General features: G+C 51.9%; 1 protein-coding gene across 2 annotated transcripts in view; it reads left to right on the top strand.

The window, feature by feature from the left end:
- Positions 1–25,881, top strand: part of NALF2 (NALCN channel auxiliary factor 2) — an 86,708-nt gene that overhangs the window by 1,681 nt on the left and 59,146 nt on the right. For both annotated transcript variants that reach the window (XM_061361962.1, XM_061361961.1), the window contains exons 2-3: positions 18,828–18,999; positions 19,576–20,232. In XM_061361962.1, the coding sequence (XP_061217946.1) occupies positions 18,828–18,999; positions 19,576–19,991 (588 nt within the window). In that variant the 3' untranslated portion in view covers positions 19,992–20,232. The remainder of the gene's footprint in view (positions 1–18,827; positions 19,000–19,575; positions 20,233–25,881) is intronic.

Below are 25,881 nucleotides of genomic sequence, written 5' to 3'. Positions count from 1 at the left end.
CCGGACATCACCCCTGGGAAGCATAATGGTCTTGGTAATTAAACCTCCCTCAGAGCTGTGTCTTGGGGGACAGACCCAGAGGGACGGTGGCAGAATTTCTTCCTGGTGGCAGGATGGTGTTAGGCTGCTGCTCTTCTGGGGGAGTTTTGAGGGACACTTGGAGCTGCGGTGGCAGCACAGGCAGCTCCTGGCCTGGGGCTCGTCCCCTGGGAAAGTGCAGGAGGGACACTGGGGCACAGCACCAGAGACACCAAAGTGGTGTCTTGTCAAGGGCATGACAGCGAGATCCTAGCTGCCGCTCTCGGGTCCATGGTTCTGCATCAGTTTTGTAAGGAGCTGGTTTTGGAAAGCAGCTAGTGCTGGCATCCTGGGCCTGTGCCAAGCCAGGTAATTACAATCTGCTTGCCCATATTCCCCCTGTGGTTTCAAAGGTACATAGTATTCAGTCTGCACCGAGTGGTTTGGTCCTGCTGCTCCACTTCCATGGTGAAGGAAGGGACTCAGCGCTGCCCACCGCTGCGCTGCTCCCGCTCCTGTGGATCCAGCAGAAGCAGGGTCTTCCTGTGCCTTGTCCAGTGGAGCCTCCAAGCACCCTCACTTAAAGCTTAGCATCCATCTCTGCTCAGTCTGACTTGCTTGTACCCACTGGTATAGAGACCTGGAGAGAGAGCAGACATAAGAAAATAATCATTACCTTTGGGTCTTGGGCAAGGAGATGTTCCCATGGACTCGAAAGCAGCTAGAAACAGAGCTGTGCTTAGATGAGTCGTCATTAAGTGTCCCTGGTCATAACATCCTTGATGAGGAAGCAGGAAACGAGCTTAGACAGCAGGACGTGTCCCTCCTAACTTGCTCTGTGTCACGTTGACAGTTGCATCTTTCTAGCATCTGTGATCACCAGCTTTGTGATTTCACAGGAGGTGTTTGGGAAGCAACAGGAGGGCATGAGCAGCTGGGCCAACCTGTATGCACTTGCAAGGAGATTTCCAGTATGGTTGCCTGAGTTGGCATGCACCAACGCGAGCCCTCGCACCTCCTGCTTGTTTCAGTGTCTCGTGGAAATCAGGCCACTTATTTAAGGTGCTTCAATACGTATTTATGTGCCTTACTTTAGCCTTTCCCAGTTGCGAGCCTCAGCCTTGCCATCTCAGTGGCTGTTCTCCATTTGTGAAACGAGGGTAATGCCAAACTCCTCTGGCATTGTGGTGGCGAGTGAGTTTTGGCCTGATTCTGTGTCCCCTGGTCTTCAGCAGGGGCTGCAGTTCCTCATTGCATTGGAAAAGAAGCTGGCTGGCGGGATTTTTAAAGCTGTCTGAATTTGTAATTCCTATCCAGATGCTGAATATTACCTGCTTGTAATTAACAGCAGAGAGCCACTGCTCGGTGGTAACAACCCATGAGAGCAAATGACAGCAAAATAGGAGAGGAGTGGAGGAAAACATAATGGACAGCTCAGCCAACGTGAGAGGCTGCTGCATAATCCTTGCAGCGGGAGACTGGCTTTAGAGAGCCCTGTACGTAGACTTAAGTAATATTTCAGGGGCTTAGGGATTATGTGGGGTTGGGGGCTGTGGATGCAGGGCTCCTGCACCATATGGCCATGCATGGGGATTTGTGCTGCCTCCCATTCACAAAATTCCTGTTCCATGACAGCAGCTGGAAAATTGAAGGTGGGGAAACAAGGCAGCTCCAGCTCACCTGCACACCGCCTTCCCTCTGCAGAGCCACAGATCCCCTGTAGTTCTGTCCCCAAGGAGCAGCACGGCTCAGTAAACAGCGCACACGGAGCTCTTTGGCAGCCAAATCACCCCAGAGATTTTGGCTCTTTATTGCATCTGCTTTAAAACAACAACAACAGCCCCACTGGAGCAGCCAGTTTCTTATGGCAGAGGCTTTGACCGACCCCGAGTTAAAAACTTGGGAACAGCTGAGCAGTGCGGGCTGCTTTCAGGAGACACACGAGTCCCATCCTTCCCTGCTAATAAATCATCGTGAGGGCAGCCCCTGAGTTTGGGGCTCTGTGCTCAGCAGGGGAAAGGCAGATGATGCCAGGGGGAAGCAGTATCCTGCGTATCCAAACCCTGGGTCTGTTTGTGCATAGAGCTTGGGGGAGTGCTCAGGAAAGCTGGGCTAAAATCTCCCTGGGAGCTGTGGAAAATGTCATGAAATGGTGGGGTCTCTGTGTAATTCAGCTGCTCAGATTACTCATTGCTGTAATACTCTCCCAGGCCTTTTTCTTTTCTGCTTGGAACTAATTCCCAGGCAGATCCCACCTTCTGCATACGTTGTTGTTATTCCCGTGAAGCACTGTCAGCTTCCAAATCACACTCTGAAAATGTTTTACTTACTACTCCTACAACTAACACCAAAAATCCCAATGGCTGAGAGTGAAATGTGAAAAAGATGGGGTTTGGGTTTATTGTCTGTTTGTATTTCGTGTGTGTGTGGGTTCATGGAGGTTGGCACTTACGGGCCCTTGCGTTCCCCAGCACCATGCAAACAGGGGAAGGAGAGGAAAAAGTGGGTCCATGAAGTCCATCCATCTTCTGAAATACGTGTCACCTCTTGCAGTGAATACCTGTGTGCCAGCTGCTGGGGACATGGTGCTAGGTAGTGGTGATGTGCATAAAACAGGTGGAAAACACTGGTGGTTTTCTACCTTTAAGGAAGAAGTCATTAAATTGTGTCGGGAGTAGCTGCCTGACACCTCCATCTCCCCTCTTCCTGCGTGCCTTGTACCCTTTCACTGCACGACACAGTGAACTTTGTGCACTGAATGGTTGTGGTGACATGTGGCAGTATCCTTCAAAAGGGCTGGAGGAAGTCAGAGCCCTGGGATGTGGATGTTGCAGCTGCATGTCCGTTGGGAAATGCAGGGGAGGGCAGCTCCTGCAGAATGCAGGCTTTGAAGGACTTAGTGCAGGGACAAAGACCCACCCTGCCAAAGTGTTGCCCTGCAGAATGCTTGCAGCAGGTTTGTACCTTTTTCCCATGTTTCTGAACAGGCAGAAAGCAGAGTTGCTCCAGCTCAGCCACTGCCAGATGAGAGGTTTGCTTCTATAAAGGCAGAGCACTGTGTGCTGCCTCCATCACCAACAGCCGCTATGGAGAGCTCTCCTAGAAGTGCATGCTCCCACTGGTACTAGGGCAAATCAAGATCTATGGGACAAAGCCTGCTGAATTAAGGACTCATTAAGCTGCAAGAAACAAAGCTGTTCAGGGAGAAGGACTGACAGCCAGGAGCTGCAGGACTGGGGCTGGTTACAGAGCACTAGTGGGAAGGGGAGGCTGGATAGGACCTGTAGCATCTCAAATCATATTAGATTACCAGGGTTTCTCTGTGCGGATGAGCCAGTGGCTGTTGAGTCCTGCTGTGACCCTGGCCAGATCTGTTTCTGTACCTCTGGTTTCCATGTTACTTACTGGAGAGCCTGTCTGAGGGAGCCTGGCAGGGCAGGATTTCACTCCTGATGCTTTCACAATGTGCTGGTGCTTCCCCACTGTGGGTGTGCAGGCGATGCATGAGAGATGGATGCTGGTTCTGGCTGTGAGGTGCTGTGGCATCACACTTGGCACAGCCCATACTGTGTGGCTGGGCAGCAAATCTGCAGCACCAGATTCAACACCCTACAGGGGTCCTGTTTTCTTGCTCTTGTTTACCCAGAAATGGCATTAGAGATCAGCATCTCTGCTGAGCATCCCCTCCATGCTGAGCATCTTCTGGATGGAATCTTTGGGAGGGCCATGTCTTGGGGACATCCCAGTGCCACGGGTGCTGCTTGAGGCAATCAGAGGAGTGTTTTACCTTAACAAATGCATCTTGAGTTTAGTTTGTGTGGTCTGGATTTATCCAAAATGCTACTCAGCCTGGTGCATGGAGCCCTGCTGTCAGAAGGCAGGTTCCTTGAGACCCACAGCAAAAGTGGCTTCACCAAAAAATGTGGGGTTACATTCGTATCAGTGAATCTGCTGGTGAATGACTGCAAAGCTGCATCCCTTCTTACAGCGCTAATGGGCTTGTGGATGCTGCACCAGGAGCAGCAGCACCCAGGAGGGGAGAGGCTGCTCCCAAGCACCCAAGCAGCTTTGGTGTGTGCACATGGAGCTTTTCTATGGAACAAGCCTGGCTGGTGAGGTGGAGCTTTACTGGCATTTCATGAGATTCCAGTTCCAGAGTAGGTTCAGCGTGTCATTTAGCAAGACCACGTGCACGAGCTTAGCCAAGCACACAGCTCCACATTAACACACCAATGCCATGTAAGCAAAGGTAATTTTTTTCACCCCTAAACAAAGATGTGATTACATTGTAGAAAGAATTTGAACAAAAGGAGTATGTTGGAGTAGGTGTGCGGTTACTGTGGCCACAGCCTCTGGCACGGCCGAATTCCTTGTGCCTTGTGTTGGGTGCCACCCAAATGCTTGGAAGCAGAGATCAAAGACTGAAAAACAGAGGAATCAAAAACTGAACTGATGAAAGGAGTTAGCTCTGTAATAAAGGAAGTGTCAAGGTGTCAGAAGGGCTCCTGCGGTGCCTGGGATGCATGGGAGCACTGTGAGCCAGGAAGGAAGTGAGATGCTGAGCTGGTGCTTGGACAGGCCCTTTCTTTGCTTGGTGTTTAGATGTCTCATGATGCTGAGGGGTACACAGTGCTGGCAGCTGGACCCACATGACTCCTGTGGGGTGAAGTGGCCAGGGATGGGGGAAGCAGCCTTGGAGTGCTTTCCCTCAGCACTTGGTGGGGCTGTTGGGTGGTGGTGTGAATGGGAGGGGATTCACCACTGATTTTGGTGGTGGTTGGGTGCCTGCTTTGGGCTGGCTTGTTGTCTACTAGTCCTTGCCTGTTAATGTCTGGTGGTGGTGCTTAAGGGGAAAAAGCAGAAGTTTAGGCAGCAAGTCCCTGCGCAGCAACAGGCAGGTTGGCAAATGGTGCAGGGAAGTGTGAGGGAGGGCGAGAGATCCTTCTCCATCAAACTGTCACCAAGTAGCTACAAGTGACGCAGGTGCCAGCGCCTGTTCCTGCACCCATGTGCTCAGGCTGTGCCTGCTGCTGCCGGTGCTGGGTGCAGGAGCCCAGGTTCCTCTTCGCGTGTGCCTGTCCCTGGGAGCACGGGGGCTCCATGGCAGGGTAGAACCAGCTCCTCAGAGAAGCAGGCTGTGCTTCAGTGGGAGAGGCACAGTGTGATGCTTCACTAATGATGCCCTTTGGAAAGCATCCGGGCTGCCATGGTCCTGTTGGGTGCAGGCAGCCTCTGGGAGTCAGGGAGCTCAGAAGCGTGTGTGATGGTGTTGGCAAAATGTGTGACCTGATAAAATGACATAACCTCCTCGGTCCCCCACTTGCTGTACACATCCATTGTCACAGGCTGCCTGGGGTGGCCCATACTGGGGAGTGCTTGCAATGCTGCTTTTAGTAGCAGGCTTGCAATGCTGCTTTTAGTAGCAACAGCGGGATTTGCTAGTGTCACGCTGACTGCCAGCTCTGCAAGCACCCTTGTGCTGCCGGAGGAGAGGCAGCAGCACCGTCCCCATAGCCAGGCACCAGGAGAGGGAAGAGGATGCACACTGGTGTCTGCTTGAACCCAGGCCATCACTGGACCTGCTCACGCAAAGGGCTTATTGTGGTCCCTATCCTGGAACTGACATCTTTTTCATCAGGAAAGGAGCCTTTTGTGGGCATCAGGGGATCACACATAGCCTGGCCTCCCACTGTTGCAGAGACCCTGGGCACCACCACAGGGCTCAGCACCCGGATGCCTCAGTGACCACACACAGAAGCCACAGCCCCTTCGGCATCTCCTTAAGCTATGCCACAGCCCCAGGCCTGGCCCCACAGATGCCCCACGGGGCTTTTCCTCTGCTGCCTGCCTCCAGAGCTGTCTGCCAGGGTTGGAGCAGGAGCGCAGGATACACCTGGCTGCCAGGGGCTATTCCCGCTGTCACTGGGATGCATTAGCATGCAACTCATGCCTAACTCCACACAGAGGAAGCTCGTCTCTGCTGTCGTTTGAAGGGCAGTGACTCAGGGACAGCAAATCTGTGAATGAGACACGGAAACTGCTTGGGTGAGAAGTAGCCATCTGTCTAGGCTGCTCCCATGGGCAGAGCGGGCAGCAGCCTGCCTGGGGAGGCTCAACCAGCTCAGCCCTGATCCTCTTCCCTGCTTGGCTTTTGCTCCCCAGGGCCTCTCTCCCAGCCATGTTCTTGAGGTATCAGAGGGAGGAGTGGTGCTGGGTGCAGACAGACAGCATGGGTGCCCCCAAACTCTGATGATGTGGCTGTTGTGTTAGAAAGACAGCATAAAAGATCACTGGCAAGTTTTTGGCTGCCTGTGTGAGCATCCTGGTGCTCCTGGTCCTGGCTGGAGAAGGAAACACTGTGAGCCCTGATTATGCCCCCAGGAATAAAAGATGAATGTACCTGGCATCTCGGCTGACATCTTATCTGTGTGTGACAGCTTCTGCAGCACTTCTGATGGATGGAGGTTGTATGAGGGCAAAGTGAGTGCAGCGGTGAGGGGAGCTGCAGAGGGGGTGCTCAGGCTGGCACCAGTGGCAGGGATGGGGCCTGGTGAGGACTGTGCCAGTACCTGTTTCCCTGGAACAGGGAGCTTTGTGCATCCTGTGCCTGCAGGCATCGTGCTGCACCAGTCCCTATCACTCTCCACAGCTCGTTGTTCTGGAGGGAGAGGTGACAAGCAGAGATTTTCTTGCAAGTTCCCAGCCAGACGCTGTTTGGGAGGAGCGGTTGCAGCTGATCGGTGTAGGGGGAGCAAGAGCTGTATTTGTGTGTTTAACATAAGGGTGCAGAGTTCAACCCCTTCCAGACCTGGATCTCCCCCTGACCTGCTCCTAGTTTTCAGTGGCAACTCCATGGAGCTGGATGGTGGAGGGTAAGAATGATGCCATAACCAAGAGAAAAGCTGTAAAGCGGAGATAAGTCCTCGTGCTTTAGGATACAAAGCAATTACAGGCAGCCTGAAACTAGATGGGAGCTTTGCTCTGCATGGTTTATTCTTCACAGGAAGGTCTCCAGCACCATCTCCAAACCCCCTGTGTTTGGTGGCTGCTGGGGGCATGTCCAGGTTTCCCTGTGGGGAATCCTTTCTTATCCCCTGAACCCTTCCGGCCTCATTCACGGGGACCTCCACCTGGTTTCCTAGAATTACCATTCTACACCAGGGAAGCATCTCTGAGCTACAGTCTTCCCATGAGATGCTTCAGTTTCCAAGAACTGGCATTTTCAGAAAGTAGAAAAAACCTTCAGCCAGAACATTCCCGGCAGCCACGCTACCAATGGATGCTTCAGACCTGCCTCTGCAAACCAGGACAGGAAATACTCGTGGAGGCAGGGAGAAGTCCTCACCCACAGCCACCTCAGGTGCTTGTGATGGTTATTTCACAAGCAGCAGTTGTCCTCTTCCCCCTTTCCTTCCTTTTGGGGTCTGCAGCCCCCAGCATGGGGCGAAGGGATATGTGAATGTGCAGATGTTGACTTGGAACTCTGCAACAGTATGTTTGAGATGTTCCTGCAATCCCTGCTTCCACCTTCATCCCAAAGGTTTCTGATGTGTCGGGGTACACCTGCTCTTCCTGGTCCCACTCAGGCTGCTTGGTGGGAGCAGGCACAGGTAGGTGACAGAGAGGTGTTGCTGGGATGGAGAAGCACCGGGGGTTTTGCTGTCTGCTGAGTGCTCTCAGGGTGGTTTTGCTCCTGGATAGGGGCCCCAGACCCTTATTTGATCCCTGGGGTTCTTCAGGGCATGGCTGCGAGCAGAAACACCATCTGTAGAAATGGTGTTTGTTGTTTGTGTTTGGCAAAATCTTGTAACCTGCCCAGTGCAGCCCCACTTCCCATGGGACTGGTGGACATCGGGAATCTGTGTCCAGGGAGGGCATCTGCCCGTCGAGGGGGGATGCTTGTGCAGGCAAGACACATGCAACAGCAAAGTTCTGTGATTTTTGCTGCCTGCTGTGCAGTTTCTAGGTGAATTCTAGGAGTGTGGTTTGGATCTATACACTTGTAAGTTGTTTGGATCTTTTTAATGCCCCCAGTAACTCTGCAGGCTGCAGAGCTTCCTTGCTCTGTGCTTTAAGCCCATAAAGCAGACCTGCTGGCTGTCATGCCTTGGGTTGGAAGCACTTTGTTGCAGTTTATTGAATGGGCACGTGGAAAATATGTGAGTGAAAATGAGGGCACTTGATTCAGTGGTGTTGATGAACTTTGCCTGGTGTTCCTGTTACATGTGCAGCAGGGCTGGCAGAGCAGTGCCCACAGAAGTCTATGCAAGAGCAGCTTTTATTTGCTATGATGTATTACTTGTTTGTCATCGTTCATTGCTCTCCTGTGAAAATGAGGTTGTCAGGGAGCAGCAGTAGCTGCCGGGGGAGAGGGCTGGCTTGGAGCATGGTCCTGGGGCAGCACAGAGCCCTGGGCATGGGCATCTCTCTGGACACTTATTCCTCATGGAAATGCTGGGGAAGCACTTCCACTCTGCAGGGGATAATTTATCTTCATGCCATGCTTTGGAAGTTCTAGTGTTACCAGAGGGGCTAACCCCCTTGTCTTGCAGCATCCTGCCTGCAATTCACTGCCTTCCCTCCTGCACCCATTTGCTCTGTGGGTGCTGGGCGTGCAGCCCCGAGGCTCTGTGTGCTCTGTGTGTGCTGTGTTTCCATAAGCCTGGCAGCAGCACCCAGGGAGCCCCAGGGCTTGCCTGGATCCTGGCTCCTGGCCTGGGAGGAGGAGGCAGCCTGCGGGCAGAGCTGGCAGGCGGATGGAGCAGTGTGGCTGTGTTTGTGTGTGGCAGCTTTACAGAGAGGAGAGCCCCAGCCTCGCCTGGGCTTGCTCCAGGGGAGAGCAGTGAGGACCGGGCTTCCGCACAGGAGCACATCCCTTGAGGCTCGCTGATTGAGGAGTATAGCTGGCTAGGAGCATCTGCCTGCTGCTCACCATGGAGACTGGGAGTTATCCTGGGTTTTTCCCACCTCCTGGGTGCATTAAGACTCCACCTGGAAGAGAGAGGGAGATTTCTGCCAGTGCTGTTCATCAGGAGATAAGAAAAGAGGTTCCAGCTCTCAGGTCTGACATGAGCCATGTTCAGTCGCCTTGTATCCATCAGAAGTGGTGATAAGCATCTAGGAGATCATCTTTTCCTGCATTTAAGAGACTTCTGTGAACAAGTTAAGTGTAGCAGGCTTCTCCAGCTGTCTAAACTCCAGCATTGGCCTGGGAGACTGCATCTCTGTCTGACCATGAAAGGTGCCTGGGAGCTGGGCTGTCTCCCCCTGTTTGCTGTATGAGGGAGCTGGGCCAGGTCCTGCTGCTCACTCCATTCTGTGAGGCATGCAAGGCAGAGACTTCCTCCTGCTGCGGGGTGTCCCTTAGACCCTGTACCACATTGTGTTCCAATTCACACAAAATGGGACCTAGTGGGATGCTGCGCACCATTCAGGCACTCATCTGAGAGCAAAGGGCTTCTGACAAGGTGCAGGATTGGGCCCTTCCATGTGTATAGGTTGCAAGGGCAGTGCTGTCATGATGCCCCAGTGTAGCCCTTGCTGGGCTGGGCACTCAGACCCTCCTGAAAATGATGCTCCATCCCAGCTGCTTCCTTCGAAGGTAGATGTATTTGCTCTGCAGGGAAACTTCTTCCTCGTCCCCATCAGCTGGTGGGTAATATATGGCTTGTGGCACTGAAGTGTCTAGCCTTTATTTTTTTATATCCTATCTAATGTAACAGGATGTTCCCATTATCTGAATAAATGTTTAATCTACTTTTGAATCCTGCTCCCAGCTGCGGCAGTATCTAATGGGAGTGAATTCCTCAAGCGATGCTGATAGATTGCAGGGACCTGACTTTCCCTCTGTCCCAACTCGGTTGTGTTCATCTTCAGCTTTATAGTGGTCTTTAATTACTTTCTAACTAATTGGGCTGATAGCAGACTAGGCTGCTAAGTAACCCACCCGTTACCTGCAACCTCACCAGGGGCTAGCTGGTGAGTGATGGTCACACACCTTTCCAGAGCTGTGCTGGCTAGTGCAGCTACTGCAGAGACATTGCTGTGTTGTGAGCAGCCCTCCCACCTTCTGAGGCACTCTGAACCCCCCTTGAGTTCTTTTTAGGAAGCTGGTTAATGTTCCTCTGGATTCCCTGTTCCTGCGGCTGGGAAGATACATCCCCAGCTGCACAGTAACTGGAGTGGGTTTGGGGGGGAGGTCTTGGCACAACCCCAGCAAGCAATGGCTGGGTGACCAAGCTGTCCCCTCTTCCTTCCCCTCAGTGGCCCACCCGCAGAGTTGGGACAGGCTGGGGAGGGTCCCTTCTGGTCTGGTATATCTGAGCCAGGTAATGCTGCTCTGTTTTTGGTGTGCTGGGGCCCTCACAAGCCAAAGGGTTGGGGTTCCAGGGAGGGGGCTTAGTGCCTGCATGGCCTGGCCTCCCCACAGCCCTGGACACCTTACCCTTTGGGTCCCGGCCACATGGTAGGTGGAGAAGGACAAACCCCTCCAGATGCTCAGAAGCTGCTCATTCCCTGGCCACCTGGTTGGTTGTCCCAGTCTTCAGCTAGCTCTCCTGGTGACCATTCCCTTCCCATGCAGCGTACCTTCATGTTCCCATCCTGACCTCGCCTTCCCAAAGAGCTGGTCTTCTCCTCTCTAAACCCTAACCAAAACCCTTCTTGAAAGGAGAGCATAAAACAGCAGTCTGGATTTACTGTTGCTGCTCTCACTCAGCGGGCACAGCGTGGGAGTGCTGGTCCTTTCTGCCTTCGTTGTGCTGTCGGGCTTGTGTGCATCAGACGTTTCTCAGGACAGAGACTGCTGCTGGTGTTTTACAGCAGCGCCTGCAGGCAGCCCACCAAGACTGGGGCCGCATTGTACTAGACACCATCCAAGCACGGGTAGTCACTGTCAGAAGAAATCACAGGGAAAATAGAGGGGACAGACCCGGGGGGGGGCGGACACACACAACGACTGAACATGCTGCTGACATTGCATACACTGGAGCAAGAGCTGGGGGTCTGTGGGCAGCAGGGAACAGAGTGCTTCTACCCCATCATCATCCTCCCTTGGAGGAAGGATGTGTCTGTCCCACGATGCAATTTACAATGAAACAGAAATACTAATTCATGGGAATTGTAGTGTTTTGAGTGGTGCATCAAAAGCCTACTGCAGCAGGCTGGGGTTGCAGGAGTGGTTGTGCAGGGCTGGATGGCTGCAAGGTGGGCAGCTGGACCATGGGGGTAAACCCTATCTAGGACCCAGTTGGTCAGTGCAGGTTTGCTGCGGTGGCCCCTGTGGTCAAGGGAGAGATGTGGTGGGAGGGAAGGGGCTTCAAGGAGCAGACTGCAATGTCTGCCTTGTGGTCCAGGGTCTGGCACATCTGCCCCTGCATCCTGCATCACTGTGACTGCAGCATCAGCCCCTGCACCAGCTACTGTGACCGTGCACCACAGCGAGAATCAGTGCAGGGTGTTTGCTGGAGGGTGCATGGGGGTGCAGGGAAATGGGGGGACCCATGACATGCAGGCACATTGTACTGGCTGTGGAAGCAGGGGGGCTTGGCAGTGGTCTCTGCCTTTCCATTAGTCCAGCTGCGATGTTAATTGGTGTGATTATGGTTTTTGTTGCTTGCTGTGTAATAGATAGATGCAGCCACACAGCCATGCTGGGATGCCAAGGGCCATGTCCAGTGTCTGAAGAGAGGCCATCAGCCCCTCTATTCCGGGAGATGCTTCCCATTTCAGTACAAACCGCAATTCATAGAATCATAGAATCATAGAATAGTTAGGGTTGGAAAGGACCTTAAGATCATCAAGTTCCAACCCCCCTGCCATGGGCAGGGACACCTCGCTCTAAACCATATCACCCAAGGCCTGGTCCAGCCTAGTCTTGAACACTGCCAGGGATGAAGCATTCACAGCCTCCCTGGACAATCTATTCCAGTGCCTCACCACCCTAACAGGAAAGAATTTCCTCCTTATATCCAATCTAAACTTCCCCTGTTTAAGTTTTAACCCATTAGCCCTTGTCCTACCACTACAGTCCCTAATTCCAGGCTATTCCTCCTGGATTTGTTCCAAGCTGAGAATTGCATCTTCTGGGATGAGACCAGGCTTTTCCCTGGCCTCTGTGCACAGCAGCCCTTGGTTGTAAGGAGCTGGTAAGAAAAGAAATGAGCCTGTAAATGTGTTGTCCATCCCCTGACAACATCCGTGGGTTGGGAGCTGGCACTGCTAACAGCTCCTGCCCTGGCCCAGCATGTCCATGGGTGTTGAAGGTGTGCATGTCTTGCAGAGGCAGGTTGAGATGCTTGTTCTCCTGTCCTTTGCCTGCTCGATGTGTTCCCAAGGTGTGTGTTGAGCTATCAGATATCATGAGCTTTAGTGCTATAGGGTTGATGCTTGGGCTTTGAGTGTCGAAGGTGCATGATGGTCATGCTTTAAATCTATTTTCATTTTGATAGATGAAGGCTTAGGGAATTGTGTGTCTTAGACTTGTTTAGAGGGGGGTTTATTTGGGGGGCCTTCCCCCCCTGCAGAAGAAGGGGCATTCGGATAGTCTGTAATCCAAGAACTGGGAATTAAAAATGTAAAATTGATGAGGTACTCCATGAAGTCGCTAAGGTGTTATGAGCAGGTTGCTCTGACTTACATTGCTTCTGGGTACTTTGGGAGCGACTCCATCAGTGAGGTTAAGGGATGCGGGTCTGGTCTCGGGACATGGGTGGGAAGCCGTGTCTGGGCAGCACACAGCATCTTCCCCTTCCTGGGACCCTCCCTAAGGAGGAGCCTGGCACAGCCTGTTTGGATGATGAACCAGGATGAAAAGTAGGGTCATGCATAGGATGGCTGGGGAAAAACTAATGGGAAAATAAACCCAGGGGGGGGAGCACAGGGTAGTGGGGAGCCTGGCACGGGCAGCAGGTGTGATGCTGGTCCAGCAGCACTGTGTGGTGTTCCCAGTGGTGTCTGAGGAGCAAGCAGCTGGGAGTTGCACTGGTGCTGTTCCCAGCACCCTGTCGCCTGCCTGTGGCCGGCCCCGTTCCCACCAAGCACCCGTCCTCATCTCACGCCGTTCCTGCTGGCAGCCTCCATCATGATCCCTGGAGCCACAGATGCTGACTCTCCTCCATGCCCTACGGTGCCGGGGTACAATGGGCAGAGGCACCCCAGCTCTTGCCTCCCCCGGTTGTGAAACAGAGGATCTGCGGCTCCAGCGCTGTCATCGCCAGCAAAATCAAGTTTAGAGTAAAAAAAAGAGTAAAAACAATACCAAAAAAATAAAAATCATGCACAATTGTTGGGTTTTGGGGATTCGAGCATGTGAATGTGGTAAGGCAGGGATAACGCAGCTCTGGAAATATCAAAGAAGTGACCAAAACCCCAGCTGTTACAGATGTGATGTTATAACAGGCTATAACAAAGCTAATTTAAAAGGGAAAGAAAAAAAACAAGAAAAGCTGTTTTAAAAGCTCGACATTGTTAATGTCAGAATTGCAGGCGGCAGTAATTGAATACAGCGGTAATTGGACATTGCAGCTTGTGTTTGTGACTCCTCCTGGCTGGCCATGGACGTTAGAATTCCCTTAATCCTCTGCCATCCAAGGGGGCTCTTCTCTCCTGCCCTGCGTGTCCTGCTTCCTGCGCTGCATCCTGATGTGCCAGAGCTTGGAGAGATGCCCAGGCGGCTCATTAGCAGTACTCATTTCCCTGTGTCCAAGATTAATGAGGCACAGCCACTCCAGATGCTCATCTCAGGCCATGATGGAAATGTGAGTCCCAGGAACTGCTCTGGGAGGGGAGGGAAGGGGCCAGTTCTCAGCTGGAGAGGAGGGTCTGGCAGGGGTAGGCAGGTATTTCTCCCTCCAGTCCACCTGGAAACTGGTGGCTGGGTGCATGTGGTGTCCCACTGAGCAAAACGTGAGATTGCCGGTGGTTTTGGGTGGAGGGTTTCGGGCAGGTTCCCTGACATGGGTGGGATGTGGTCCAAGGGAGCAGCAAGCCTAGTGGGGCTGGCAGGAGCTTGTGGGATGTTTATGCACCACCCCAGCCCTGTGCAGCTGCGACCACGTCAAGCACTTGTGGCCTCAGCAACAGCAAAGAGGAGGAGGGTTGTGACAGCAGAGCCCAGCAGCTTCCAGCATAAACCCCAGCCACCAGCCCGAGCACGCTCCAGGGTCTCCTTCCAGAGCTGACCCCAGCGCTTCCTCAGATTAGTCAGCAGAGCCCAGTATTATTGCAATTAAATACAGCCCTGGGCAGCCCTGCAAAGCTATAAACCCGTGCTCGCTTTCTCAAAGCATCCAATTTTGCCTGCACCTGGTGTAACTGCTTATTACTGCTGGGCAGCAGCTCTGCTCTCCTCGTGCCGTGTGGATGGTGGCCCCGGGCATGAGAGTGGGTGAACTCCCCACCTTGACCAGGGGTGAGGTTTGCAGAGGGTGAGCACCAGGTCCTGCCTTGCCTGTGTGGAACAAGGTTATTTTGTAGGGGAGGGCTTCCCCCTCTGCCTTCATTATCCCTCTCCACTCTGCAAATCCCCCCTGGAGAAGCAGGTGTTGCTGCCTCTAATTAAGGAGAAGGATTCGTTACAGCTGGTCCACCACACCCGTGCTATTAGTGGGATTTTCCTGGAGGAAACTTCCCAAGTGTTGATTCCTGCTCTAATGGGAAAGCAGGAGCTCATTGGCTTAGTTACACCTGCTGGTTCTGGTGGGCATCCTGGCTGTCCCAAGTGCCACATCCTCTGCAAAGGTGTTGCACCCCAAGGATGCTGCTTCATTCCTGCTGCATCCCTTGGTGCTCCTCGCATTTATTTGGGGGGGTTCAACAGGCAGTGCCAGTGCTTACAAAATACTAGCAGCAAGTAGGTCAGCACTGAAATGGCCAAATTACTTTAAAAAATGAGTACATTATTTTGTGCAGAAAAACTCTGGAAAAGTGATTTGATGAGGGATGTTATACTGGTACTGACAGGAGGCAGTGGGAGAAGTGCAGGCAGTGAAGAACTCAATTTGGCACAGAAGTGCCTGTGAGAAGGCTGTCCCTGACTGCTGCTTTCAGATATCACTGGGAGTGTGAGCAGGCAGGTAGCTTAATTAGCTGGCTGTTGGGAATCCAGTTCATTCTGTTTCTTTTTAATGCCTTTTATGATGGGATGTTTGGGCACACCTGCAAAATTCAGATGCAGATAAGTAGCCTGTCCTCCTCCTCCTCGCATATAAATTGGGTGTCTGGAGTTGGCCCCTTTCCTAGTTGTGCTTTCTTGGAATCATCTAGCCAGTCCTCTGAGCTAAAAATGCAGGAAGAGGGCACCAAAATAGAGCTATTTGGATTTGAGGTCACTTCTATTTACTTGGCCAGGCTGGAGATCAGCCAAAAGCAAAAACAGAATGGAAGAAACGCTGATTGCAACCAAACTCACTTCCTGAGAAAGCTTTCCCCATTGATCTAAATAGAATAAATTTCTTCCTGTCCTAAATTCTTTCACGTCCTTACTAGCAGCAGGAGAAGGCAGGTTGCATAGGGTAAGCTCAGAAACACTGAAAGCTGTTGAAAAGCCAAAGCCATGAGGCTGGAACATCCCATGGAGTTTGCTTCTTGCCTGCAACGCTGATCTTTGCAGGTATGCAATGTGAGTGGATGCTGGTGTCTCTTAGAGATCTGCCTGCATCCCAGTGGAGTGTGACATCTGCCAGCCCCATTGCTCCAGCAAGTCTTTGCTGTATTTTTGGGCAGACCTGGGCAGGTTTGTAGGGCACAGCTGTGGGAATGCAACACCCGGAGGACCCACAGCCTGGTGAGGGTGAGGGACAGCTGAGACCTGGGCAGCTGAATGGCTCCAGTACTTCCCTCTGGGCAGGAGGGTACCCTGGAGAAGGGAAAAGGGAAATCCTGGTGCCTGGGTGCAGGTTCTGGGTGGGAGCGCCTCCTTTGCACTCTCTGGTGGCTGAGGTATCACCAGCTCCTTGCAGTGAAATTCATTGAATTCATGGAATGTCCTTGTGTGAGCCTCCAACCCTCTACCAGCCTTCCCTGATAAGAGTCAATAGAAGCATTTTAGGGGGGAAACATGCAGATGCATGCCGAGTCTGCTTGTGCAAGCTGTGTTTAATCAGGAGAGCTGGATGAGCCCGAGCTCCTTCCTACTAAGCTCTCAGGAGTCTCCTGTGCTGGCTGCTCCTTCTGCCTGTGGGGCCAAACAGCGGGTTGGTGCAGCCCAGAGCTGTAGCTAGGACAGTGCAGGTGACAGCCATGGTCCTCTGCCAGGGAACTGGCTGTAGCATCCCTCAGCAGCAGGCTGTTTGGGTCCCCTGTGAATGTGAGCAGGGTCTAGGAAGCAGTGTGGGGGAGAGTCAGGGATGATTGAAGGGCTGGGAGGGAAACTCACAGGAAATGACAGAGTAAATCAGTCGAGCTTGCCTATGTTATGACTAAATGGGGAGCATGATACATCTGCAAATATTAGAGATGTGTAAACAGAGAGGAGGGAGAGTGATGGTTTATGGAATGATTGAAAGGAATGAACTTTTGGATGGGAAAATGTAGGTCAAGTAGGAAAGAAAACTTGTAGGCAGCAAGATAAGTGGTTTCAGCGGTAGAACAACCTCCTTGGGAAATGCAAGGAAGTCCCATTGATGGAGATGCTTAGCGCAAAGCCAGATGAGGGCCTGGAAAATGGGCTGAGTTAGAGGGAGGCACTCAGCGTGTCCTGTGTGGTGCTTCCACCCACACCCTCTCCAGATTTCTTGTAAGGCCCCCTTTAGGTATTGGAAAGCTTCAGGTATTGGGTCCTTTTGTTTCCTCCTCACTGCCCCACTCTCACCTTGCTCCTGACGCTGTCCCTGAGGAGGCTGGTGGCAAGGACATGCGTTGTGGTGGGGCTTGTGGCATCTCTGGGACACAGGCTGTGTTTGTCCTCCCTGTTTCCCCATCTCCCCTCTTCCTTTTTCTCAGTCCTGGGGTACTCATTTTGGGCAGATGCAGAACTTGAAGCTCCCCTTCCGGGTTGCATCCTGACTCTCTGCTGAGTCGGTCCCTTCTTTGAAGCTGTTCCAATTTGTCTAAGTAATTAACATCCATCGGGCCACGGAGTAAAAGCAGGAGCGCAGCTGAATTTCCCACATCCCATCTGAAAGCCCTGACCACAGGGCTATTGACTGCTCTGAAGTGCTTGCTCCATATATTGTGTCCTGGTCCCAATTAAACTTCTTGTGATGAAAGTTTCACCAAAACTAACATGCTTCCGTGGAAATTCTGGTTTTCATGATTTGGCATTTTCCAAGGAGAAAAAAAAGGAAATAAAATATCATGCCAAGAATTTCCCAACCAGCTTTAATCCTGAGACACTACCATCGTCCAAGCAAATGATGATAAGGATCTATGGAAAACATGGGGAAACAAAGAAGTGATGTTTTTAAAGCCTCCAGAAAATAAAAATGCAGCTGGAAGGAGGAGCATGGGGTTTTCTCCAAGCACGTTGAGGAGGAAAATTCATTCCCTTTGAATCACGGGGAGTCCTTTCTAGTTGGTTTCAAAGGAAGTTCTATGTGGTCATTAGCATGGCCTTGACTCTGTCACTAGTGCCTAGATATATTCATAGATGAGCTGGAAGTGCCACGGAGGGTGCTGCTCTTCCCAGAGATGTCACGGGTTTCTTGCAGCCTGAGGAATGACAGCTCACCAGGAGCAATGGGAGATCTCCCTCCCTGTTAAAGCAAGCGAAGACAAACAATTTCCACCCGTGCCTGATGCTCGGGGGTAAGAAGGGATGTGGGAGATAACGGCCTTAACCAAAGCCATCTGGGCTAGTTGCAATGGGCACGAACACACGGAGTCTGGAAGGGAAGAGCTGGTTGGTGCATCTTGGTCAGCTGCAGATGGAAACCACTTTCTCTGCCCTGCTCCTATGAGTGGCTGTGGTAGTGGAGCTGGCAGCCTGAGGGGCAGGGGTTGTGGCACAGCCTTGCAGCTGCAGGTGAACCCTTGGGTTGCTTTTGCTTCTGGAAATGTTTCTCAGCACAGCTCCAAACAGTGGAAAGGCAACTGGAGCACACACAGGTATCTGAACCACCGTTTGGTCCATCAGAGTGTCAAATACACCTGTAGAATGAATGAGTTTCCCCCAGGGTCTGCCCATTTGAGTCAAAAGAAATGGCACAGAGAAAAATCACAGATTTCCATGAATTGGGACTCTAGCCCAGCACCAGGTAGATACGTAGGGAATGTGGGGAAGATGTTATTTGGTGGCAAGGAGGGACGAGCCTGAGGCTGCAGCGGCTGTGTATGCTGTATCCCAGTGATGCCTGCCTGCTTCTGGCCAGCAGCTTCTCCAGGAGGGAGAGACCTTTGGAAATTCCCAATGAAGATCAGCTCATAGTCTGTCTTGCTGTTCCATGCCCCTTGTTCAGAGGTGATGGGGGCAAAAGTGCTGTAGAGGAGGCGTAAATGGTCCCTACCCTGCCCTGAGAGACTGGTGGGGTGTCTCATGAAGGAGGAAGATGATCTGGGATGGGCAGTAAGTGGTGCTTGAGTTTTCCCGTGTGATGGACCAAGCTCTTGGGCCACCAGCTGTGGCACAGTCACCGTGGTGCATTGCAGTGTGTGTCTGTAGAGAACATCTACAAAAGCTTTACTTTTGTGGTGGATTTAGTGTGTTAGATGGGTGCCATGCTCCCAGCACTTCAGTGGGTTATTTTGATTGCTCGGTGAGTTCAGTAAGCAGCCTTGATGTACTGACACACATTTAACCCCTTATCTCTGCAATGCTTTGGCTACCCAGCTGTCCTTGGAGGTAACATGTCCCTCTTGGTGACTTCCCCTAGGCTGTCTACAAGGCCTGGTTGTGCTCCGAGTATTTCAACGTGACCCAACAACAGTGCCGACACCGGATCCCATGCAAGCAATACTGCCTGGAGGTGCAGACCAGGTGCCCGTTTGTGTTACCGGACAATGATGAGCTGATCTATGGAGGTTTGCCTGGCTTCATCTGTACAGGTAAGGAGATCCGGGGAGTGGGGCTGAGCTCTTGCACATCCAAGGGGTCAGGGAAAGATGGGGCAGGGCTGGGTGCTGGCGAGTCCTATAATGCTTGCAAGCTATGCACCACATTTTGAAGGCTTTCTGGGGCAGAGTGGGAGGAGGTACAGTGTGGAGGCACATGAGCAGTGCCTGATCGCTGAAACGCGACTGTCTGGGACCGAGGTGTAAATGGTTAATGGAGACACAGCAGCTGCCCAGCAGCTTAGTGTGGGAAATGAAAGCCCAAACTCTTAATTGAAACCTAAAGCAAGCACGTAAGGGAATGAAGGTAGTGGGATTAAAGCAGGGCTGGGACATTTAACTGCTACAGACAGCATCTGGGGTGAACATGCCTCAGGGCTGTGGTCTCTGCTTGCCAATCTGTGCAGGCTTACAGCCCCATTGAGGGCCAGTCTCAGGGGTCTCTGGGTGTCCCAGTTGTCAGGTTCTGCCTGTCCCTTAGTGCATGGCTGGCAAGAACCGGGGCTGGCTCTGTCCACAGCCCCATCCAGAGTCTCCCACTAACCATTTTCCTCTGCTTCCTTCCCCCAGGGCTGCTGGAGAACCAGCTGCCTGACGAGGAGGCCAAGTGCTGCGAGGTGCAATGGGACTCCTGCGACCACCCACCAGACAGCAACGACAACACATCCCCCAAATCCACAGCATCAGAGTCACTCCATTTCCACCGCCACGACCCCCACCTCCATCACCAGCGGCAGAACCACTACCACCTCTACCACCACCACCACCACCACCAGTACCACCAGCCCCACTCCCCATCCTTGCTGCCGGTCTCCGCAGGGTCTCGCTTCAGCAGCAGCAGGATCAGACTGTGCGTGCTGGTCCTGATGCTTCTCCACACCATGGTGTCCTTCTCGAGCGTGCACAGCGGCGGCGGGGCGGCCGGCGGAGGGCTCAGCCTGGAGGCCCTGCCTGCCCTGGAGGAGAGCGTGGCGCGGGACGAGTGACACGGAGGGGAAAGCCGACCTCTTAAGAAGAACGCCAGATCTTTTTCCACGAAGGGGGGCACATGCTATTCCTCCAATGGGAGGCACGGGATTGGGGGTGACGCACACACACACACCCCTGCACATACCCCCAAGAGCTGCTCGCCGCGGGGCATCCCCGTGATGAAGAGTCTCTAATGCGCACAGGGCTGCGGGACTCGGCTTTGAGAAGGGTTCGGTCACTAGCAGCCGGCGCAGGAAGGTACGGCACAGGGGTGGGGGAGCGGAGGGGAAGGGCTCCTTTGGATGAGGTGTCCCTGTGGAACTGCCACGCATCTCCCAGCTGCCTGCCGCGAGTGCCTTGGGCACCCGCACCTTACCCGCCAGCGAGATGCCAAGGGTTTGACAGCTCAGCCCCTGTTTCTTTTCCTCCTTGGTCTGTAAGTCCCCCCATAAGGGCCAGGCATGCAGGAGGCAGCACCTCTTGGCACAGCCTTGGCCCCCACTCCTGTCCCAGGGAAACGCACCAACTCAAGGCAGAGCCATCCTTGTGAGGTGCAATGTCCTCAGCATGGCGTTCCCATTGCTTATGGGATCTGGGGGACAGGAGTGGGATAATACTGCATTACACTGTGGTACTACTCGGGGGTTTGTCTCATGTTCCCAACCTGCTCCTCCAGCCTTGCTTCTCCCACTCCTCTGTGCAAGGAAGTGGAGAGGCAGGGAGAAGGCACAGAGCAGGAGGGACATCCCCAGTGTTCCCACATCCCACTTTGCCAAGTGTCCTGATGATTTGGTTTAACCTTTTTTTGCTTTCTTTCCTGACTGGAGCGGCTGGTCTCTGAGAGGAGTTAGGGAGATGTGACTCCAGCAGTGCACAGGCTTAAGTGAGGGAATGGGATTGTGCATGGTTACAGTTGGATGCAGGGCACTGGAACGCATCGTTCCATGCTTCCCAGCCACACGTCATCAACTGGATGGCAAAAGAGCTGGAGAAACTTGGCGTGTAGGGGTAGTCTCCCACACAAAGAAGAGGCACTAATAAAGCCCAAATGGGGAAGAGAGGTTTTGTGAATACTGCCTATCCATGATTCCCCCCCCCAAACCAGAAGATTTCTAGGAACCCAGCTGGACTTAGCTGGGCAAGGTGATGGCTGGTGCAGCCTCATTTTGCTTACTTGAGCTCAGTGTAGCCAGGGATTCAGCCCCAAACAGAAATCAGATCCTGCTTTCTTAGGAAATTCCAAAGTTCTCCACTCACCCACCAGGAGCTGTTCCCAGCATGAATACTGCAGAGTGGTTGCATGGGGAATGGTGCTGTGCCTCCAGGCCAGGCACCAGGGACAAAGTTCATTCTAGGGGTATGTGAGGGGAGAGAGGAAGGTATGTTTTAGCATGAAATGTGCTGGTTGCAATGTGGATGTGAACCTTCTCATTGCTTACAAAGGACATGTGATGGTCCCTCTGTTTTTAGGCTGCCTCTTGATGGGGAGCAGAGCTGCAGCCCTGCCAGGAGGCAGGGATGAAGCAGGAGAAATGTCCTGCTGCATCTCAGACTGATCCCAGATCCCTGCAAGGGTCCAAGAAGTCACAGAGTTGAGGGCTGGTTTGTGGCTCCTGGTCTGCTGAGGTGGAGCAAAACCAAGCAGAGCCCCATGAGCAAAGCTACTTCCTGCCCGGCTGGAAGAAGGAAGTACCGGGCATATCATGGGAAGGACAGGTTTCCTGATGTTTCCAGCCCATTTGCAGACCAAAGAGGCTCTGAGAAGCAGCTGAATGTTTGACTTCTGCTTTGACTTGAATCTCAGAGCTTTGGGGTGATGTTTACACGTTATCAGTTGCCTGTTACCAAAGTCCCACAGATACAAAGCCCATGAACCCACTGTCCCTTGGTTATCAGGATGGGAGAGGTGGTGTTCTTGGGAGATGCAGTGTTCCCTGAGCTCCTTGCTGTTGCTGCCCAAAACCGACAGGATGATTCTTTAGTGTTTCCTCACAGCATCTATATATTTTCAGTCTAGTTTACACCAGTCTGAGCATGTGGACATGCAACAGTTCAGCAAATAGGGACCTGACTCCTCATTTTGCTCTGCTGCTAAGAAATGAGTTGTGTAGCTGCTTTGATGACTAGCAAAAGCATACAGCGAGACCAAGGGAGGGAGCACAGTCCTGTTCCTGCCTAGAGACAGCCGGATCTAGTTCGCTCTTAAGGAAATTAGATTTTTCATGTACTGCCAAGAGTTAAGCTAATTCCAGGCGCCTCTCTCGGAGATAGGCTGCATCCAATCTTTGAGCGACTCATCTAGAGAGAGAAGAATAGCCCAGTGTGGTGCGTCAGCAAGTGGCCCTGAGTCACTGGCCCTATTCATTGTCTGCTGGTGTGACACTGAGCAGTGCCCAGCCTGCGTGCAGGCGGGCAGCCTGGTGTTCTGTGGGCTCTCTCTGCTGCACTCTTGTGTGTGTGAGCCCAGGGCTAAGACTGTTCTCAAGGGGCCTGTGCCCTCCTGCTTGCTCCGAGGCTGTTCTGCATGCTGGTGAGCAGAGCCGCAGGCCAGGCTGTTGGTGTCAGTCTGGGCTTGGGGGACTTCTGGTAGCACTGGGGGTTTGTGATGGGTGATGTCCAGAGAGTGGTGGGAGTGAGGTCAAATAGCTCAGGTTATCTCCAGGAACTAGGGTTTTGCTGGAATAACCTGGGAGCTGTGATAATCATATAGATCACAGAATGGTTTGGGTTGGAAGGGATCTTCAAGAGCATCTTGCTTTAAGTAACGGACACATTCTGCTAAATCCATTAGGTAAATGTCTTTACCTTCCATAACTTCAGCTGGTGAGCTTCACCTCAGGAGGCAGGGAGCCAGCGCTACATCCCACTGAATCTGAAAGCTGAGCCATTTCCAAACTGGGCCTGTAGTGTGACTGCTGAGGAGAGGTAACTCTGTCACCCTCATCAGCGAGGCTCCACAGGGCAGCTCTGCCATAGCCACAGGAGATCCACACATTCCCCAAGCTGCGGCTTCCCTGGAGGTGTTCACGTGAGGCCAGTGTGCAGGGTCCCCGGGCAGGGGGAGCGCATGGGGTGCGGAGCTGCGTTGGCAGGCGCAGGGCTGAGCTTTTACCTAGTGTGACTGGGAGGAAAGTGCTGAGTCTTCACAGACCGAGGCTTTTGGAAGGAGTTCTTTTATTTAGTGAGTCTGGGCTGCTGTCAATAAGTTTTGTGGTTTTAGGGCACCATATGCTGTATTCAACACTTTGCCAATCTCGTTAAATGAATCCAGACTCGGCTGTTCACAGAACAGGACAGAGCAGCTGGAAGCGGTGTATGTCGCAGTCCATCATTATAAGGCTGTCGGATAAAAATCTTCTCTTTGGTCTGACATTACAACCTTAATAATCCTCCATCCATATTAGCTTTCTCTTTGCTATACAAGAGAAAAGTCCAGAAAGAACATGTTAACATCGTCTCAGTTAAAACTGCTGACATTGGTTTTAGTATAACAAAGAGTGAATGTGCCTCTCATAAGGCAAGAGGGTTTCTCTGCCCATGTGTGTAGATACACTTCAACTTGAGCTCTCCCTTTGCCCAGGAGCCCTTTGCAGAGCCACGCTCCTGCAGCCACCTTGGAAAACACCAGGTCTAAATGGATTTAGCCTACCAGGAATTTAAAACCAAGGTGCTTTCTCCTTTTCATTCAGTGATCTTATTTCTTCTCCCTAGGGAAGGCACTGTGCATTGGGATTAATGTGTAAAATTCAGCCTTTTCTTCAGTGGATAGACTCTTTGCTTGGAGCAGAAGCCTATTGGAAAGCAGTGATTCCTCTCTGCCATCCCTGGCAAGATTTGTCTTTCCTGAGGGGCAGTGCTATCCCAACAGGGTCTGGGTGCAGGGACAGTGCAAGCAGGGGTGCAGGAAGAAAAGTATTTGGGTCCTGCCTGGCCGGAGCATTAGTGCTGGGTTTTGCACTTTAATGTCACTGCCAGTTGTACAAATTAATTAAAAATAACTGAAGAAAAATCGCAAAGAAAGGGCCTGCTTCCTCTGGTGAAGATTAATCATTACTTGAGCCTTTTTCTTATGAAAATACAGATCCATGGTAGCCCCAGGCAAAAGATTCCCAGGGAGAGCCCTCACCATTCGTGCTCTGAGTTAGGGAAATCGCTTTGAAAGCATCTGACAACTAAAGCAGAACATGTTGAGTAACTTGGCAACACTCAGAAAACATCTTGAAATGGTTTTTGTTCAACACATTTTGCTTTGCTTCAATAGGAGATGTCAGGGCAGTTCATTCACTGCCACTCAGGACTGCAGGCGATGCTGGGAGATGGTTTAAAAAAGCCAAAAGAAAATCCCTGATATCTGCTGCTTCTGGAGCAGGATCCTCCTCAGTGGTACCATGGAGCTTCCCATGGCCGAGTGAGCTCTGTAGGTCCCATCCAGCTGGCGCAGTCTCCCTGTGCCACGTTCAGAGGGAGGTAGGTGATTTACAGTGCAGAGCAGGGCCTATTGAAGTCTCTGCCTGCAAAAAGTCATGCAGCAGCTTGTGATGAATTATAATAGGATACCTCCCTGCCACCCCAGAAAGGAATGCCTATAGAAATGGATAGAGACAAAATCAGGACAGAAACATGCTCAGCTCCTGCGAAAATCCCTATTAAAATCTATGCAATGTGGCAGACAATTTTGTTCATAGACTTTCCAAGCTGCCCTATGGCTTCCCATCCACAGGGATTGCACTTGAAAGGTTAGGAAGGGCCGTGTCTAATGTTTAGGCAGGACGTTAGTAACTGATCCAGCCCAGCAAACAAAGCCAGCTCTTGAGCATCCTGGTGGGGTGACAGTGGTACCTGCATTACGAACCCTGCAATCATCCCTTCTGCACCCAAAGAAGCCTGGTCACAGCTCCTGGATCATGGCAGCTCAGGCTGAGGGTACACACGTCCAGGCATCATTTAGTTTTATTTCAGGAGTGGAGGTTTTCAGCAGCTGGTCTTGAGTGTTCTTGGTCCATGTGGCTCTTCGGGTGACTGCTCCCCATCCTGTGCCTTGCTGCATGGACAGGGACAGGGAGAGCCTGCTCTGCTTGTCCTGAGTGCCAGATTCTGACTTCATCTCAAACAGCAAAGCCAGCCCAGCCCATGCTCCCCATGGCTGAGTGAAGAAGAACATCCTTCCAAAAACAAGTTTTCCAAGACCAGGACTCCCTGCATGTGGCAGAGGCCAGAGGCGTCAGCTCCACCAGGACAGGTTCCAAAGGGACCTTCAGTTCTGCCCAACTGGGATGAAGGGAGCAAAGAAGATGCAAAGAATAAATCATTTTCAAATCAGGATCATAGAAACAAAAATCATAAATAATTCCCTTTAAAAGTTATTGGGGTTTTATCAAAGCTCTTGGCCTCTGCTCACAGGATGGGGTGTTCATGGACAGGAGATGGGCTGCACCCATGAACACCATTCCTCCAGCTTCCTTTCCTACACTGCAGATCTAGTACTTTTGCTGGAAACAAGGTCAGGCATGGTTTCCAGGCTTGTTAGTGTTTTATGATACTCTGTTTTCAGCCCAGAAAGTCAACAGCTTCGCTTGTTGTAAACTGAAACTCAAAAGAAGGAAAGAATAGGTTTGGCTTATGAAATTTGGGGTTGGTTTTACCATTTTTAAATGTATTTGGGAACTGTACGTGCTTGAGTTGCAAAACAAAAAGATATTTCAAGCCAGACAGTTGTTGGTTTGGTTGGTTGTTTTTTTTCTGAAACTTGTCAAAACAAGATATATTGATAGTTATGACCTTTTTTTTTTTTTCCAAATTGAGAATTGTATCAAGAACAGCCCTTTCCCACAAAACCTTTCATTTTCAAAAAAAAAAAGTGAAAAATAAAAAATCAATCACACTTTTTCTGCTCACACAGTTGGAGCT

The sequence above is a fragment of the Neopsephotus bourkii genome, unplaced genomic scaffold (assembly GCF_033783945.1).
Source record: "Neopsephotus bourkii isolate Nb327-2 ecotype Australia unplaced genomic scaffold, CSIRO-AGI_Nbou_v1 NB_1067, whole genome shotgun sequence".
NCBI lineage: Eukaryota > Metazoa > Chordata > Aves > Psittaciformes > Psittacidae > Neopsephotus > Neopsephotus bourkii.
The sequence above is the reverse complement of the archived record's forward strand: the minus strand, read 5'-3'. Positions and strand labels throughout refer to the sequence as shown.